General features: G+C 38.1%; 1 protein-coding gene across 1 annotated transcript in view; it reads left to right on the top strand.

Annotated features, from left to right (window-relative positions):
- The window catches only part of LOC137283499 (kelch-like protein 3), a 200,517-nt gene that overhangs the window by 22,266 nt on the left and 165,643 nt on the right, over nucleotides 1-12,608 (top strand). The window contains exon 2 of the mRNA XM_067815032.1: nucleotides 8,511-8,718. Within this exon, the coding sequence (XP_067671133.1) occupies nucleotides 8,567-8,718 (152 nt within the window). The 5' untranslated portion in view covers nucleotides 8,511-8,566. The remainder of the gene's footprint in view (nucleotides 1-8,510; nucleotides 8,719-12,608) is intronic.

The raw sequence follows: 12,608 nt of genomic DNA, 5'->3' as shown, positions 1-12,608 counted from the left end.
GATTCTGTTGTTGGTTGGTTCTTGGAAAATCTGGAGACTGTTAATGAATTTAACAATCTTGGAAATGTTATATCATCGAACGTAAACTGTAAAATATGTTTGAAGGCACCAGTCGCTAAAGGATTAAAAGCAATGAATGTACAGTTTTCCAACTTTCGGAAATAGCATTTTATGTCTCGCGCTGATCAGTTGTTCCACGCATTTGTTTCCAGCACCGTGAATTATGGCTGTGACATATGGGGAACAACATTAGTAGTATATTCAATAGCATTATGAGATCACTTCTGACAAAAGACCGGGTTCATATCTCTTTCCACTGGTGTGTATACCACATTTTGCTCGCCCCGCCAACTTCCTAGTTACTCGATTGTGTTGATCTGAGTGAATCAATTTAATGTGAACTGCCTATGATTTCTTTGGTTTTCGTAATGAGGGCTTGTTGGGCTTGTTGTATGTTCTATGTATTTTTTTTTTCTAGTCTTCGCTGATGGCAGTGTTTTAAATGAGACTTGGTTCGAAACCCTTCTTTCATTCTGCGATATTTTCAGAGAATACTCAACAAAACTCTTCCTCCGAGATTATGCTGTCTGTTGAAATATAGTCATCTATTGTGTTTAAGTTTTTCAACAATCAACCAGAGGCATTTACTACCATGACACCGAGTTCTCAGAGACTCTGAGGTCATAGATGAAGCCTGTGTTTATCAAAAGAAATGTCAACTCATAAATACTTAATACTACTACATGTCATACATCATTTGAAAGGTATAATCCTTCTGTTTATGAATATGGAATGTTTTTTATTCATTATATTATTCAAATAATGCAACTACAATGTAAATAAGTTAATATTTAATGAAAATTCAAACTTACACATTTTTAATGGTCAGAAAAACCACAAACATGTCTTAGTATCCCCTTACCTTTCTCTATTGATATTTTAATTTTCACGTAATTGGAACATTATAATAAAAAGATTAAAAAATATTATGTATGGTCCTCTATTTCCCAATGTCAGTGGCTTTCTGCTCTGTAACGATGTGCAACAACAGGAAATAACTCTGTTTTGGAAGCTTCGTACGAGTGACAGTTGAGGCAATTTGTTTGATGGTGGTTATCGTTCCAAAGCTCCGAGCATCACCATTATCACTGTGTCCTTATCAAGAGTATTTTCACAGTTGTAAGAGCAATTTTATTGGATAAAGACTGGTTTCTGATGACGCTTTCCTGCCACATTCTGCTATGAGGAGTGTGATTGGTCAAAATCGTACACATGACCTAAGACATCCAATCATGTTGCTGCAATGGATGCCGACATCCTAAATGGAAACTTTGAGAGTTAGGTGAAAGTTTTGGATAAAATCACACTATTCTGAACGTGTTACGCAAATATCACCACCTGTACATATATTATGGAATGTAGTGGACATACCATGCTAGGTTATGTATTTTAGCATTAAACATCATGTCCGAGACGATGTTTGAGGCAACGAAAGCCGAGATGCCACTTGAATTACATTACACACAATTGCTCAAGAAAAAGATGGAAATAGTAAGTTATGATGTACGTTTGATATCTTTTATGAGTGCTGTTATTGATTGTATTTTTGAGGTTCTTCAATTTGTTATCATCATTATCATTATCATCTTGAAACATTGTTATTTTACTCTTTGACAACTTTGAAATAGACATATTGCTGAAGCATGTGTCTGGTAATTGTATTTTTATAAAAACATTGCGAAAAATGGATTATAATTCTAATCCTGTCTAAAATATTTGATCATTTGAAATTTGATAAGTGCTTTCAGACACAGTGAAAAGTGATAGAGTTGATAAAAGAATCATATGTTAGTTAGGTTCTGAAAATTATATGTTACTTTGATGCGACTACTACCTGGCCGGTATACAGGCCTATGGTGTCAGGGAACTCATGACATCTTGGCCTATGGTGTTGAATGGGTTAACTTTGCTTCGGATAGAGTTCTAATCACCAACCCCCACCAACCCCCACCAACCCTGACATCCCAGCTGTTATGTCAATGCTTAGCACTATAAGGTTACACAACACCAAATATTTTCCCACAGACTTCTATAGTAACATTATATTTTTTTTAAAAATATCCAGGCTATCAACAGCCACTCCATGTACACATGAGCACAGTCTGGCCTCTAAGCTACAATAAAACACAAGTTGTGGCCAACTTGTCTGGCACATTTGCCAAGCACAGGAAGCGGAACACATCAACCCCCAGCTCCGCACTGAATGTCACCTACTTCAAAATATATGTTCACACATAAGCATAACCCATGGTGATAAAAATGACAGTACTAAATACTTAAAATTGTGGTCAGTTTTAATAACAGGGTGGATGTGCTTTTAAAACACATACACATCTTACACAATTTCATCCAATCACAGCTGTCACAGGCCTCTGTCTGTTTGAGCTGTTTCCATACGGTCCTTGCTCGGGCTGCATGTGATATTGATATAGTGTAGTGGAACCTGTAGGTGTGGCTACAGTGATGGTCAACAACCCGACACCTATCACTTCTTATCCCATATTGGTTGCCAAAAGGGTTGTGTCAGCCCTGTCCACTAAATTGAAAGCTGTATGGTATTTCTTACATAATGCTGCCTGTATGTCACGATCTTGCTCTAGTTGATGTTTTATGTCACATAATTGTCTCAAACGAAATCCATCTATAGTTTCCAGTGTTTTCGTTATTTCTTCTAAGTCTTGGTACAGTCCCATCCTGTGTCAGTGTATATATATGTTATAAGAAACTTTTTAATTGTGTTTCATTTAATTCTTGAGAATTGTATTTGAAGTTTATAAGGTACAGATTATTGTTTAGGGAAATAAGTGAGAGGTTAACAGGTGTATTTATATGTACACAAACCCTATCTAGGTTTACCATATGCTGAAACTAAATGACACCAAGACCGAAGCTCTTCCGATTGGATCCAAACACCTGCTGTCTAAAATCCCTGCCAAATCTGTGACAGTAGCTGATGCTGTCGTCCCTGTCTGTTCCACTGCAAAAGATCTTGGTATAGTCGTCGACTCCTCACTTTCAATGGAAGCTCAAGTCTTTCAGATCTGAAAAACCTGTCACTTTCATCTTCGTTCTATCAGTAACATACGTCCCTATCTCTCAGTGGATGCTACCCATGCCTTGGTCAGAGCCCTCATAACTTGAAGATTGGATTATTGCAACAGTGTATTGTTTGGCATTCCACAGAAACTCTGTGACAGACTCCAGAAAGTCCAAAACACTCCCGCCTGCATCATTTATCATTTCCCTAAACGCTGCCATATTAGCCCAGTACTGGAGGAGCTTCACTAGTTGTCAGTCAAAGCCAGGATCAAGCACAAGATACTGTGTTTGACCTACTTGCTTCTCAGTACATGTCTAACATGTTATCATCATACTATAATTCACACAATCTTCGTTCCAACAGCCAGGACCTGCTCACTGTGCCCAGCTTTAGACTGAAAACTTTTGGACAGTGTTCTTTCATCTATGCAGCTCCTACTCTCCGGAACTCTCCTTCGTATAATCTCATAACTGTTGACAATTTTGACGTGTTCAAGTCAAAACTCAAAACACATTTCTTCCAGCAGTGTTTCCCTTAATGTGCTCCAGTACCACTTCCGTACATATGTACATACTTGACTCTGTAGCACCTTGAGCATGACTGTCGAAGTAGATTGGCGCTCATATATAAATATGCATTATTATTATTATATTATTGTAGGAATTTTGAATTTATTCTTGTTTGTTTTTTATCAAAATTTTAGCGGTGTGCACTCTGCATTCTTGTAGCTCTCAAAGGGAGATAATTCTGTTTTGTGTTTCTCATGTTTTCGATTCGCCATGCTCCGGACCATCATTTCGACACTCCAGCATATAAACGGTAAATTATCATTTTACACGTATCCAGTGATATCAATTACATTTCCTTTTACTAGATATTCCATTTCTAACTTTGAAAGTGTAATTGTCATGGTAGAAGCATGAACATGTATTCATATGTGAGACTGACTGCCTTTACTTAAGTTGGATTGATTGTATTACAGTCAATCTTCACATAGAATCTACCTATAACGTCGAATACCTCAACTGTCAACAGAATTAAACAGGAATATAGGAAGATTCTAAATTATCGTTTTGAAGTGATATTTTATGAAACCTAGAAACCAACAATTATTATTACTGAGGTGAATATAAAACCCCATTTTGGCTGTATTTTTACGATGATAAGGTGACATTGGACACCGCTCATGTCTCCCAAATGTGTAGTAAACGAATGTAAAAGTACTAGTTCTGAACCCTTTTCAGGGTCTCTTCTGAGACGGACATTTATGACAAGTGTGGCATCTGATTTGATGCTGACTGACTTCATGCAGACTGGTTTCTTGTTGCTTGTTTCGAACGATGAGCAAGCACTTGACATCGTTTAGGACGAACAGCTTACCGCTTAAGGCTGGGGATATCTTTCATTGGTCCTCCTTATTGTTTACTGCATTGTACCAGGTGTTGTTGTCATGTGCTGTGGTATTGACGATGTCACCAAAGTTAACGTCGTCATTGACGGCGTGGACATCCATGCATTTGTAAACCTTTTGGTTCTGCCATTGTTCTACTTTTCCGTTTTCACCAGCCCAGCTCTCAGCAGCGTGAAAGGGTGCTCACCTTAAATGTTGTCCATCGTGCTCAGCTAATCGAGATGAGTACACAGTTCATGGTACAGAATGAGGTCAGGTAATTTCATGCCTGTGACAGTGGTTGTAGGTTTTATTATCCCTCTGGCATGTAATTCGGGGGGATATAGTCACTGCCTCATCTGTCTGTTCGTCTGTCCGCCCGTCAGCATAACTCAGAAACCGTTCACGTTTTAGACCAAACTTGATGGATATAGTAATCTCAGCCTATGGTTGTGCCTTTTGCTATTTACAGATTTTTGGCATTTATATTTTAGTGTTAGTCTTGTGGTGGGGTGGGCTTCGTTTCCGGAGCAGAACTCAAAAAACATTCAACATTTTTCTGCACAACTTTCTAGATATATCAGTCAGAAGCTGAAGTGGTGCCTTTTGCTATGTACATGTTTTTGTGATTTATTATTTTCTTGGTTTCCATGGAAACGTTTCGGACGTTGTACTTTGGAGGGATGTACTTTGTTTCTGGAGCAGAACTCAAAAACCATTCAATGTTTTTCTGCAAAACTTGGTAGATATATCAATCAGGACATATAGTGGTGCCTTTTGGTATTTACATGTTTTTGTGATTTATTATTTTCTCGGTTTCCATGGAAATGTTTCGGACTTACTCTCAAAATGGAGGGATGTGCTTCGTTTCCGGAACAGAACTCAAAAACCATTCAATATTTTTCAGCAAAACTTGGTAGATATATCAATCAGGACATATAGTGGTGCCTTTTGGTATTTTGCATGTTTTTGTGATTTATTATTTTCTCAGTTTCCATGGAAACGTTTCGGACTTATTCTCCAAATGGAGGGATGGGCTTCATTTCCGGAGCAGAACTCAAAAACCGTTCAATATTTTTGTGTAAAACTTGGTAGATATGTGTGGCAGACCCCAAAGTGGTGCCTTTTGCTATTTACAGGTTTTTATGATTTACCGTTTTCTTTGTTTCCATGGACACATTTTGGACTTAGTCTAAAACGGAGGTATGGGCTTCGTTTCCGGAGGAGAACTAAAAAAACATTCAATATTTTCCAGCAAAGCTTGGTAAATATATCAATCGGAACCTAAAGTGGTGCCTTTTAGTAAAACTTGGTAGATATGTGTGGTAGACCCCAAAGTGGTGCCTTTTGCTATTTCCTTTTTTTGATGTACTATTTTCTCAGTTCCATGAACATGTTGCTGACTTCGTTTCCGGAGCACAGCTCGAAAACCATTTCAGATCTTTGAAAAGATCTTGGCAGATATATACGAGACAGATCTTGAAATGGTGACTTTTTCTGATTACAGATATATGGCATTTATATTTTTCATGAATTCCATGGAAACAATTCATAGTTGGTCTAAAAACAAAATAAGTAACTATTGGATGATTTGTCCTTTCAAATATGGTGGGGGCCGAGGGGATATGTCATTCTCTGATGAGTCTTGTTACTTTTCCTGGTTTCCATGGAAATAAATCTGACTCAGTCTCAAAATAGAGGGATAGGCTTCTTTTCCAGAGCAAAACTCGGAAACCATTTCATATCTTTCAACAGATCATGTCAGATATATGAGACAGATCTTGAAGTGGTGCCTTTTGCTGTTTCCAGATATGTGGCAATTTTATTTTTCATGACTTCCATGGAAATGATTCAAACTTAGTCTAAAAAAACTCAAGTAACTGTCAGATGATTTGGTCCCTTGAAATATGTAGGGGTCGAGGGGATATGTCATCTTCTGATGACTCTTGTTCATGATTTCCATGGAAACGATTCAGACTTAGTCTAAAAAACCTCAAGTAACTGTCAGATGATTTGGTCCCTTCAAATGTGTGGGGGTCGGGGGGATTTGCCATCTTGGTTTCTGATTTCCATGGAAACAATTCAAACTTAGTCTAAAAATCTCAAGTAACTGTCAGATGATTTGGTCCCTTGAAATATGTAGGGGTCTGATGACTTACATTGTCTCACATTGAGATCAGTCAAGAAAACAACCATCAACATCAATGGCTATGAGGAGTCGAGCATCAATGACAGTGATGTGTCTTACAATGAGATCAGTGGTAATACAGGAATTATTTGTAAGACTTTAATGTTGCAATTGTTAAAGAATTACTGCCTTGTGTTCTGACGCAGGAAATGCCCTGACAATATACCGGCTTTTCATGGAGTTTTCCCCATTATCTCCTATCGTGTCAATTCATGCTGCGTTTGGAAATAAAACAAAAGATGCTTTTCCAAATTAACAATCAAAGCAAAACGTGTCAGTTAATGGCTTTTCATAGTAAACGATTCTTTTTTCAATGAAGGTGACCACGGCAACGCATTTACTTGGCTCTGCAAGTTGTTCCAGAGCACTTTAAGTCAGGAACCAGACTGGAAGTGAGAATTTGGACAATCGCTTATATCATTATCGCCCCGGCATGTAATGCAGGGAAATATTGTTGACGCTTCGTCTGCCTGTCCGTCTGCAATCATTTTGTTTCCAGAGCATAACTCAAAAACCATTCAATATTTTTAGACCTAAATTGATAGATATAATAATGTGAACCTATGGTTGTGCCTTTTGCTATCTACAGATTTTTGGCATTTTTATTATCCCCTCGGCATGCAATGCGGGGGGATATAGTCGACGCCTCATCTGTCCGTCCGTCCGTCCGTCTGTCCGTCCTTTTGTTTCCGGTGCATAACTCAGAAAGTGTTCAATATTTTTAGACCAAACTTGATAGATATAATAATCTCAACCTATTGGCATTTTCGTTTTTTTTGGTTTTCCATGGAACATTTTGGTGTTAGTCTAATGGTGGGGCGGGCTACATTTCCGGAGAAGAACTCAAAAACCGTTCAATATTTTTGTGTAAAACTTGGTAGATATGTGTGGCAGACCCCAAAGTGGTGCCTTTTGCTATGTACATGTTTTTGTGACGTATTATTTTCTCATTTTCCATGGAAATGTTTTGGACTTAGTTTCAAAATGGAGGAATGGGCTTCGTTTCCGCAGCAGAACTCAAAAACCGTTCAATATTTTTCAGCAAAATGTGGTAGATATATCAGTGAGAACCTAAGGTGGTGCCTTTTGCTATTTACAGTTTGTTTTATTTAATATTTTCTCAGTTTCTATGGAAACATTTTGGACATAGTCTCAAAATGGAGGGATAGGCTTCGTTTCTGGAGCACAACTCGAAAACTATTTAATATCTTTCTTGGCAGATATATGAGACAGATCTAGAAGTGGTGCCTTTTGCTGCTTACAGATATATGACATTTATATTTTTCATGATTTCCATGGAAACAGTTCAAACTTAGTCTAAAAGAACATCAAGTAGCCTTCAGATAATTTGTCCTTTCAAACATGTTGGGTCCGGGGAATATGTCATCTTTTAATGACTCTTGTTCATGATTTCCATGGAAATGATTCAAACTTAGTCTAAAAAAACATCAAGTTACTATCAGATGATTTGTCCTTTGAAACATGTAGGGGCAGGGGGATATGTCATCTTCTGATGAATCTTGTTAGTTGCAACAAAAACATTGCCCATTCAGATGATGTGATATTTTGATACAGATTCTTGCTTGACAATGATGCAAGAATCTGTATTGAAATGTTGCATCACTTGAATGAAGAAGTTGTTCATCCACAAATCTGTTATGCATGTATTGTTTTTTTTTCAAGATCATTAGTATAGCTGAATTGGGTATAGTTTTGCTAGATTACAATGAGGTTTTTGTCGTATGGAAATGTGGTTTAATGTTTGATTGTTATATTTTTCCTCATCATAGACTTTCTGTACCAATATAGTATAGCATGTTTCTTTTCTTCAGATACTTCTTTGACATCCAAAGGAACTTTTGAAAGGGGAAGTAAATTTGCTGGTCACATGACTGCCCTGTTGGAGGCAGAATCTGAACAAGAGCACATCATGGATGGTGCAGTCAGGCCAAAGATCCTGGCTTCAGGTCGGGACCGCCCAGCATTCAGACATCCCCAGCACACACAGAAGGCATTTGAATCACTCAATCAGATGCGCAAGTATGATGCACTTTTTGTAGCTAATTGGTTGAGGCAGTCAGTCATTTTTTTGTGTTCCATGCCATGTTGTTGGAATGATACAGCTGTACAGTTAAAGCATAGTCTTTCTCACTCACAGCAAAGATGTATCGGAAACTCTGTGTGCTTTTAGTGATTTTGAGTACTGACTGGATCACATCTATTCCCTAGTTATCAGCTTACCAACATTTCTACTATCCTGCATTTTAGATGTTTTATCCCCCCAGCATGTAATGTGGGGAATATAGTCAATGCTTCATCTGTCTCTGTTCGTCCATCTGTAATCTTTTTGTTTCCTGAGCATAACTAAAAAAACATGCAACATTTGTATCATGCCTTTTGCTATTTACAGATTTTTGTGATTTATCATTTTCAGGGTTTCCATGGAATGATTCTGACTTTGTCTCAGATTTGTGGTATGGGCTTCGTTTCCAGACCACAACCAATAAATTTCTTAATATCTTTCATCAAAACTTGGCAGATATTTGAGGCAGTCCACAAAGTGGTGCCTTTTGCTATTTTCATATTTTTGTAATGCGGGGAGATATAATCGACACCTCGTCTGTCTGTCCATCCGTAATCATTGTTTCCAGAGTATAGCTCAAAAGTTAGAGGTGTGTTTCGTTTCCAGAGGACAGGTAAAAAAGTTCCTCATATCTGTCTGTAAAACTTTCTAGATATGTGTAGCAGACCCCAAAGTGGTGCCTTTTGCTATTTACAGGTTTTTGTGATTTATAATTTTCTGGATTTCCATGGAAACAATTTGGACTGCGTCTCAAAATGGAGGAAAGGGCCTTGTTTCCGGAGCACAACTCGAAAACTATTTCAGCAAAACTTGGCAGATATTTAAGGCAGACCCCAAATTATTGCTATTTACAAACTTTTGTCATTTTTATTTTTTCCGGTTTCCATGGAAACAGTTCGGACTTGGTCTCAAAATGGAGGGATGGGCTTCGTGTCCAGGGCACAACTCAAAAACCATTTCATAACTATTTACAAACTTTTGTCATTTTTATTTTTTCCGGTTTCCATGGAAACAGTTCGGACTTGGTCTCAAAATGGAGGGATGGGCTTCGTGTCCAGGGCACAACTCAAAAACCATTTCATATCTTTCAACAGATCTTGGCAGATATATGAGACAGAAGGGTCTGCTACAAAAGCCTTCCACAAATGCAAACCCAAAAGATGTTGACTGCATGTCTTCACCAATGGGTGCTGTTGTCCAGTCAAATTGATCGAATTATTGACATGTGTGGCTCTCCCCTCATTTTCACTCCAAACAAAGACCACTACTTAACGAAAGTCATGAATGAGGGAACGCTGCTCTTGGCTTACGCCCCTACACAAAGATGCAGTATGATCCTCAGCGCAATGTCGAGAAATAGAATATTCCACACGCTATTGAGAACACCCATGATGCGTTGATGAGTTTGTAGGTGGTCTCGGAATTCAACAATTTGGCCAATGTCCAAGTATATGTGCCTGCGAATTCCACGCTGGTCATCCAAGTCTACCTAGGCGAACTGTCAGCATTGCGCAAAGTTGAAATCGTGAACTGAATAAACTTTGGTGGGCTAGACAACTGTTGTGATATGGGTCTTGGTCCTAAGTGAGGGTGAGGGTACCAGTGAAATCCCTTATCTTACTGGCATGCTGGTTTGCTTGGGGGAATTAACTCAGCAAAGAGTCCGAAGTCACAAGAAGCTAATTACAATTTTATTTACAAGAGATAGAATAACAAGGGTGGCCACAGAGAGTTGGTACAACCCTCTTGGCTGAGGGCTAGATCTAACCTGTGTTGGGAGTCTAAACCCTACTGATGGACAAATGGAGGTTGAGACTATTTAACTGCAATTGAAACAATACAAAGATTATGATTTGCTGACTGATGCAAAAATGGGTGTAACCTACAATAGCCAATGAAATACAGAATAAACAAAATGGGCTGTGTCCTACCAGAACAACTTCAATGACCAGACACGGGGAGTACTTAATCTTTTAATCCTATTCTAAGTGGCATTAATCTTGTTGTCACATTTACTCGATGCTTGATTGCTTACTCTGGGCTAGATCTTTAACGAATCTCAACTGGTGTTTGCATAATGTTATTTTACTGTAGGTGATGACATGTTTACCTCATCAGAGCAGCTTATTAACCTGTCTAGACATAACCCTTGTCTTAGTGAATGGTTTGTCTTACAGTGGAGTTCTGATTACCTTAGGCTAAGATTTTAAGTCTAGAACATCTGTAAGATTGTGTGGTCATAACTTTGTCACGGTTAGGAATGTACTGTAACAAAATTGGGGGCTCGTCCGGGATAGAATTCATTTGACTTTTGAGACCATTTGTGAAATTTATTTCAAATTTTTGCAATTTTGCAACAAGTTAATTGTGGAACCAGCAAAATGGCGTTTGAACTCGAGAAATTTGTATTGTCCCCTGACTCTGAGACAATTAGTCAGTTGAGGAAATCAGATTTATTGCAAATTTCTTTATATCTCATACTTGATGCCAAACTTGCAATGAGGAAATTTCAGATTTTGAAAACTAAGTTGAATCACTATATTGATGAGAGAATTTTTGAAGATGATGTTTTGGAAATGGTGCCAGAGGAATATTCAGACCAGTTGGAAATGAAAAAAATTAGAAATAGAACTGAAAAGGATTGAAATAGAAAAAGAGAGAGAAAAAGGAGAAAGGGAAATGAGAAAGTTTGTGATTCTTCCTCATTTGACATTGCAAGGCATGCTTGACTTGTACCCCCTTTTATTGAGAAAGAAGTAGACAAATACTTTGAGAAAGTTACTGCAAATCTCAAGTGGCCTAGGGAGTCATGGACTATGTTATTGCAAACTGTTTTGAAGGGAAAAGCTCAGGATGCTTACTATCCCCCCGGCATGTAATGCAGGGGGATATAGTCGATGCCTCGTCTGTCCGTCCGTCCGCCCGTCCATAATCATTTTGTTTCCAGAGCATAACTCAGAAAGCGTTCAATATTTTGAGACCAAACTTGATAGATATAGTAATCACAGCCTATGGTTGTGCCTTTTTCTATTTACAGATTTCTGGCATTTATATTTTTTTGTTTTTCCACGGAACATTTTGGTGTTAGTCTTATTGTGGGCTGGGCTTCGTTTCTGGAGCAGAACTCAAAAACCGTTCAATATTTTTCTGCAAAACTTGGTAGATACATCAATCAGAACCTATAGTGGTGCCTTTTGCTAGATGCAGGTTTTTGTGAAAACGTTTCGGACATAGTCTCAAAAGTGAGAGGTATGTTTCGTTTCCGGAGAACTGAAAAGCCATTCAATATTTTTCACCAAAACTTGGTAGATATATCAGTCAGAAGCTGAAGTGGTGCCTTTTGGTATTTACAGGTTTTTGTGATTTATTATTTTCTTGGTTTCCATGGAAATGTATTGGACTTAGTCTCAAAATGGAGGGATGGGCTTTGTTTCCGGAGCAGAACTCAAAAACCATTCAATGTTTTTTTTGCAAAACTTGGTAGATATATCAATCGGAACCTAAAGTGGTGCCTTTTGTTACTTACAGGCTTTTGTGATTTATTATTTTATCAGTTTCCATGGTAACTTTTTCGGACTTACTCTCAAAAGTGAGAGGTGTGTTCCGTTTCCAGAGCAGAACTCAAAAACTTCTTAATATCTGTCAGTAAAACTTGGTAGATATGTGTGGCAGACCCCAAAGTGGTGCCTTTTGGTAGTTACAGGTTTTTGTGATGTATTATTTTCTTGGTTTCCATGGAAATGTTTCGGACATAGTCTCAAAAGTGAGAGGTGTGTTTTGTTTCCGGAGCAGAACTCAAAAACTGTTGAATATTTTTCAGCAAAACTTGGTAGATATATCAGTCAGA

The sequence above is a fragment of the Haliotis asinina genome, chromosome 5, assembly GCF_037392515.1.
Source record: "Haliotis asinina isolate JCU_RB_2024 chromosome 5, JCU_Hal_asi_v2, whole genome shotgun sequence".
Classification (NCBI taxonomy): Eukaryota; Metazoa; Mollusca; class Gastropoda; order Lepetellida; family Haliotidae; genus Haliotis; species Haliotis asinina.
Note: the sequence above shows the minus strand (reverse complement) of the source record. Positions and strands in the feature narration are given on the sequence as shown.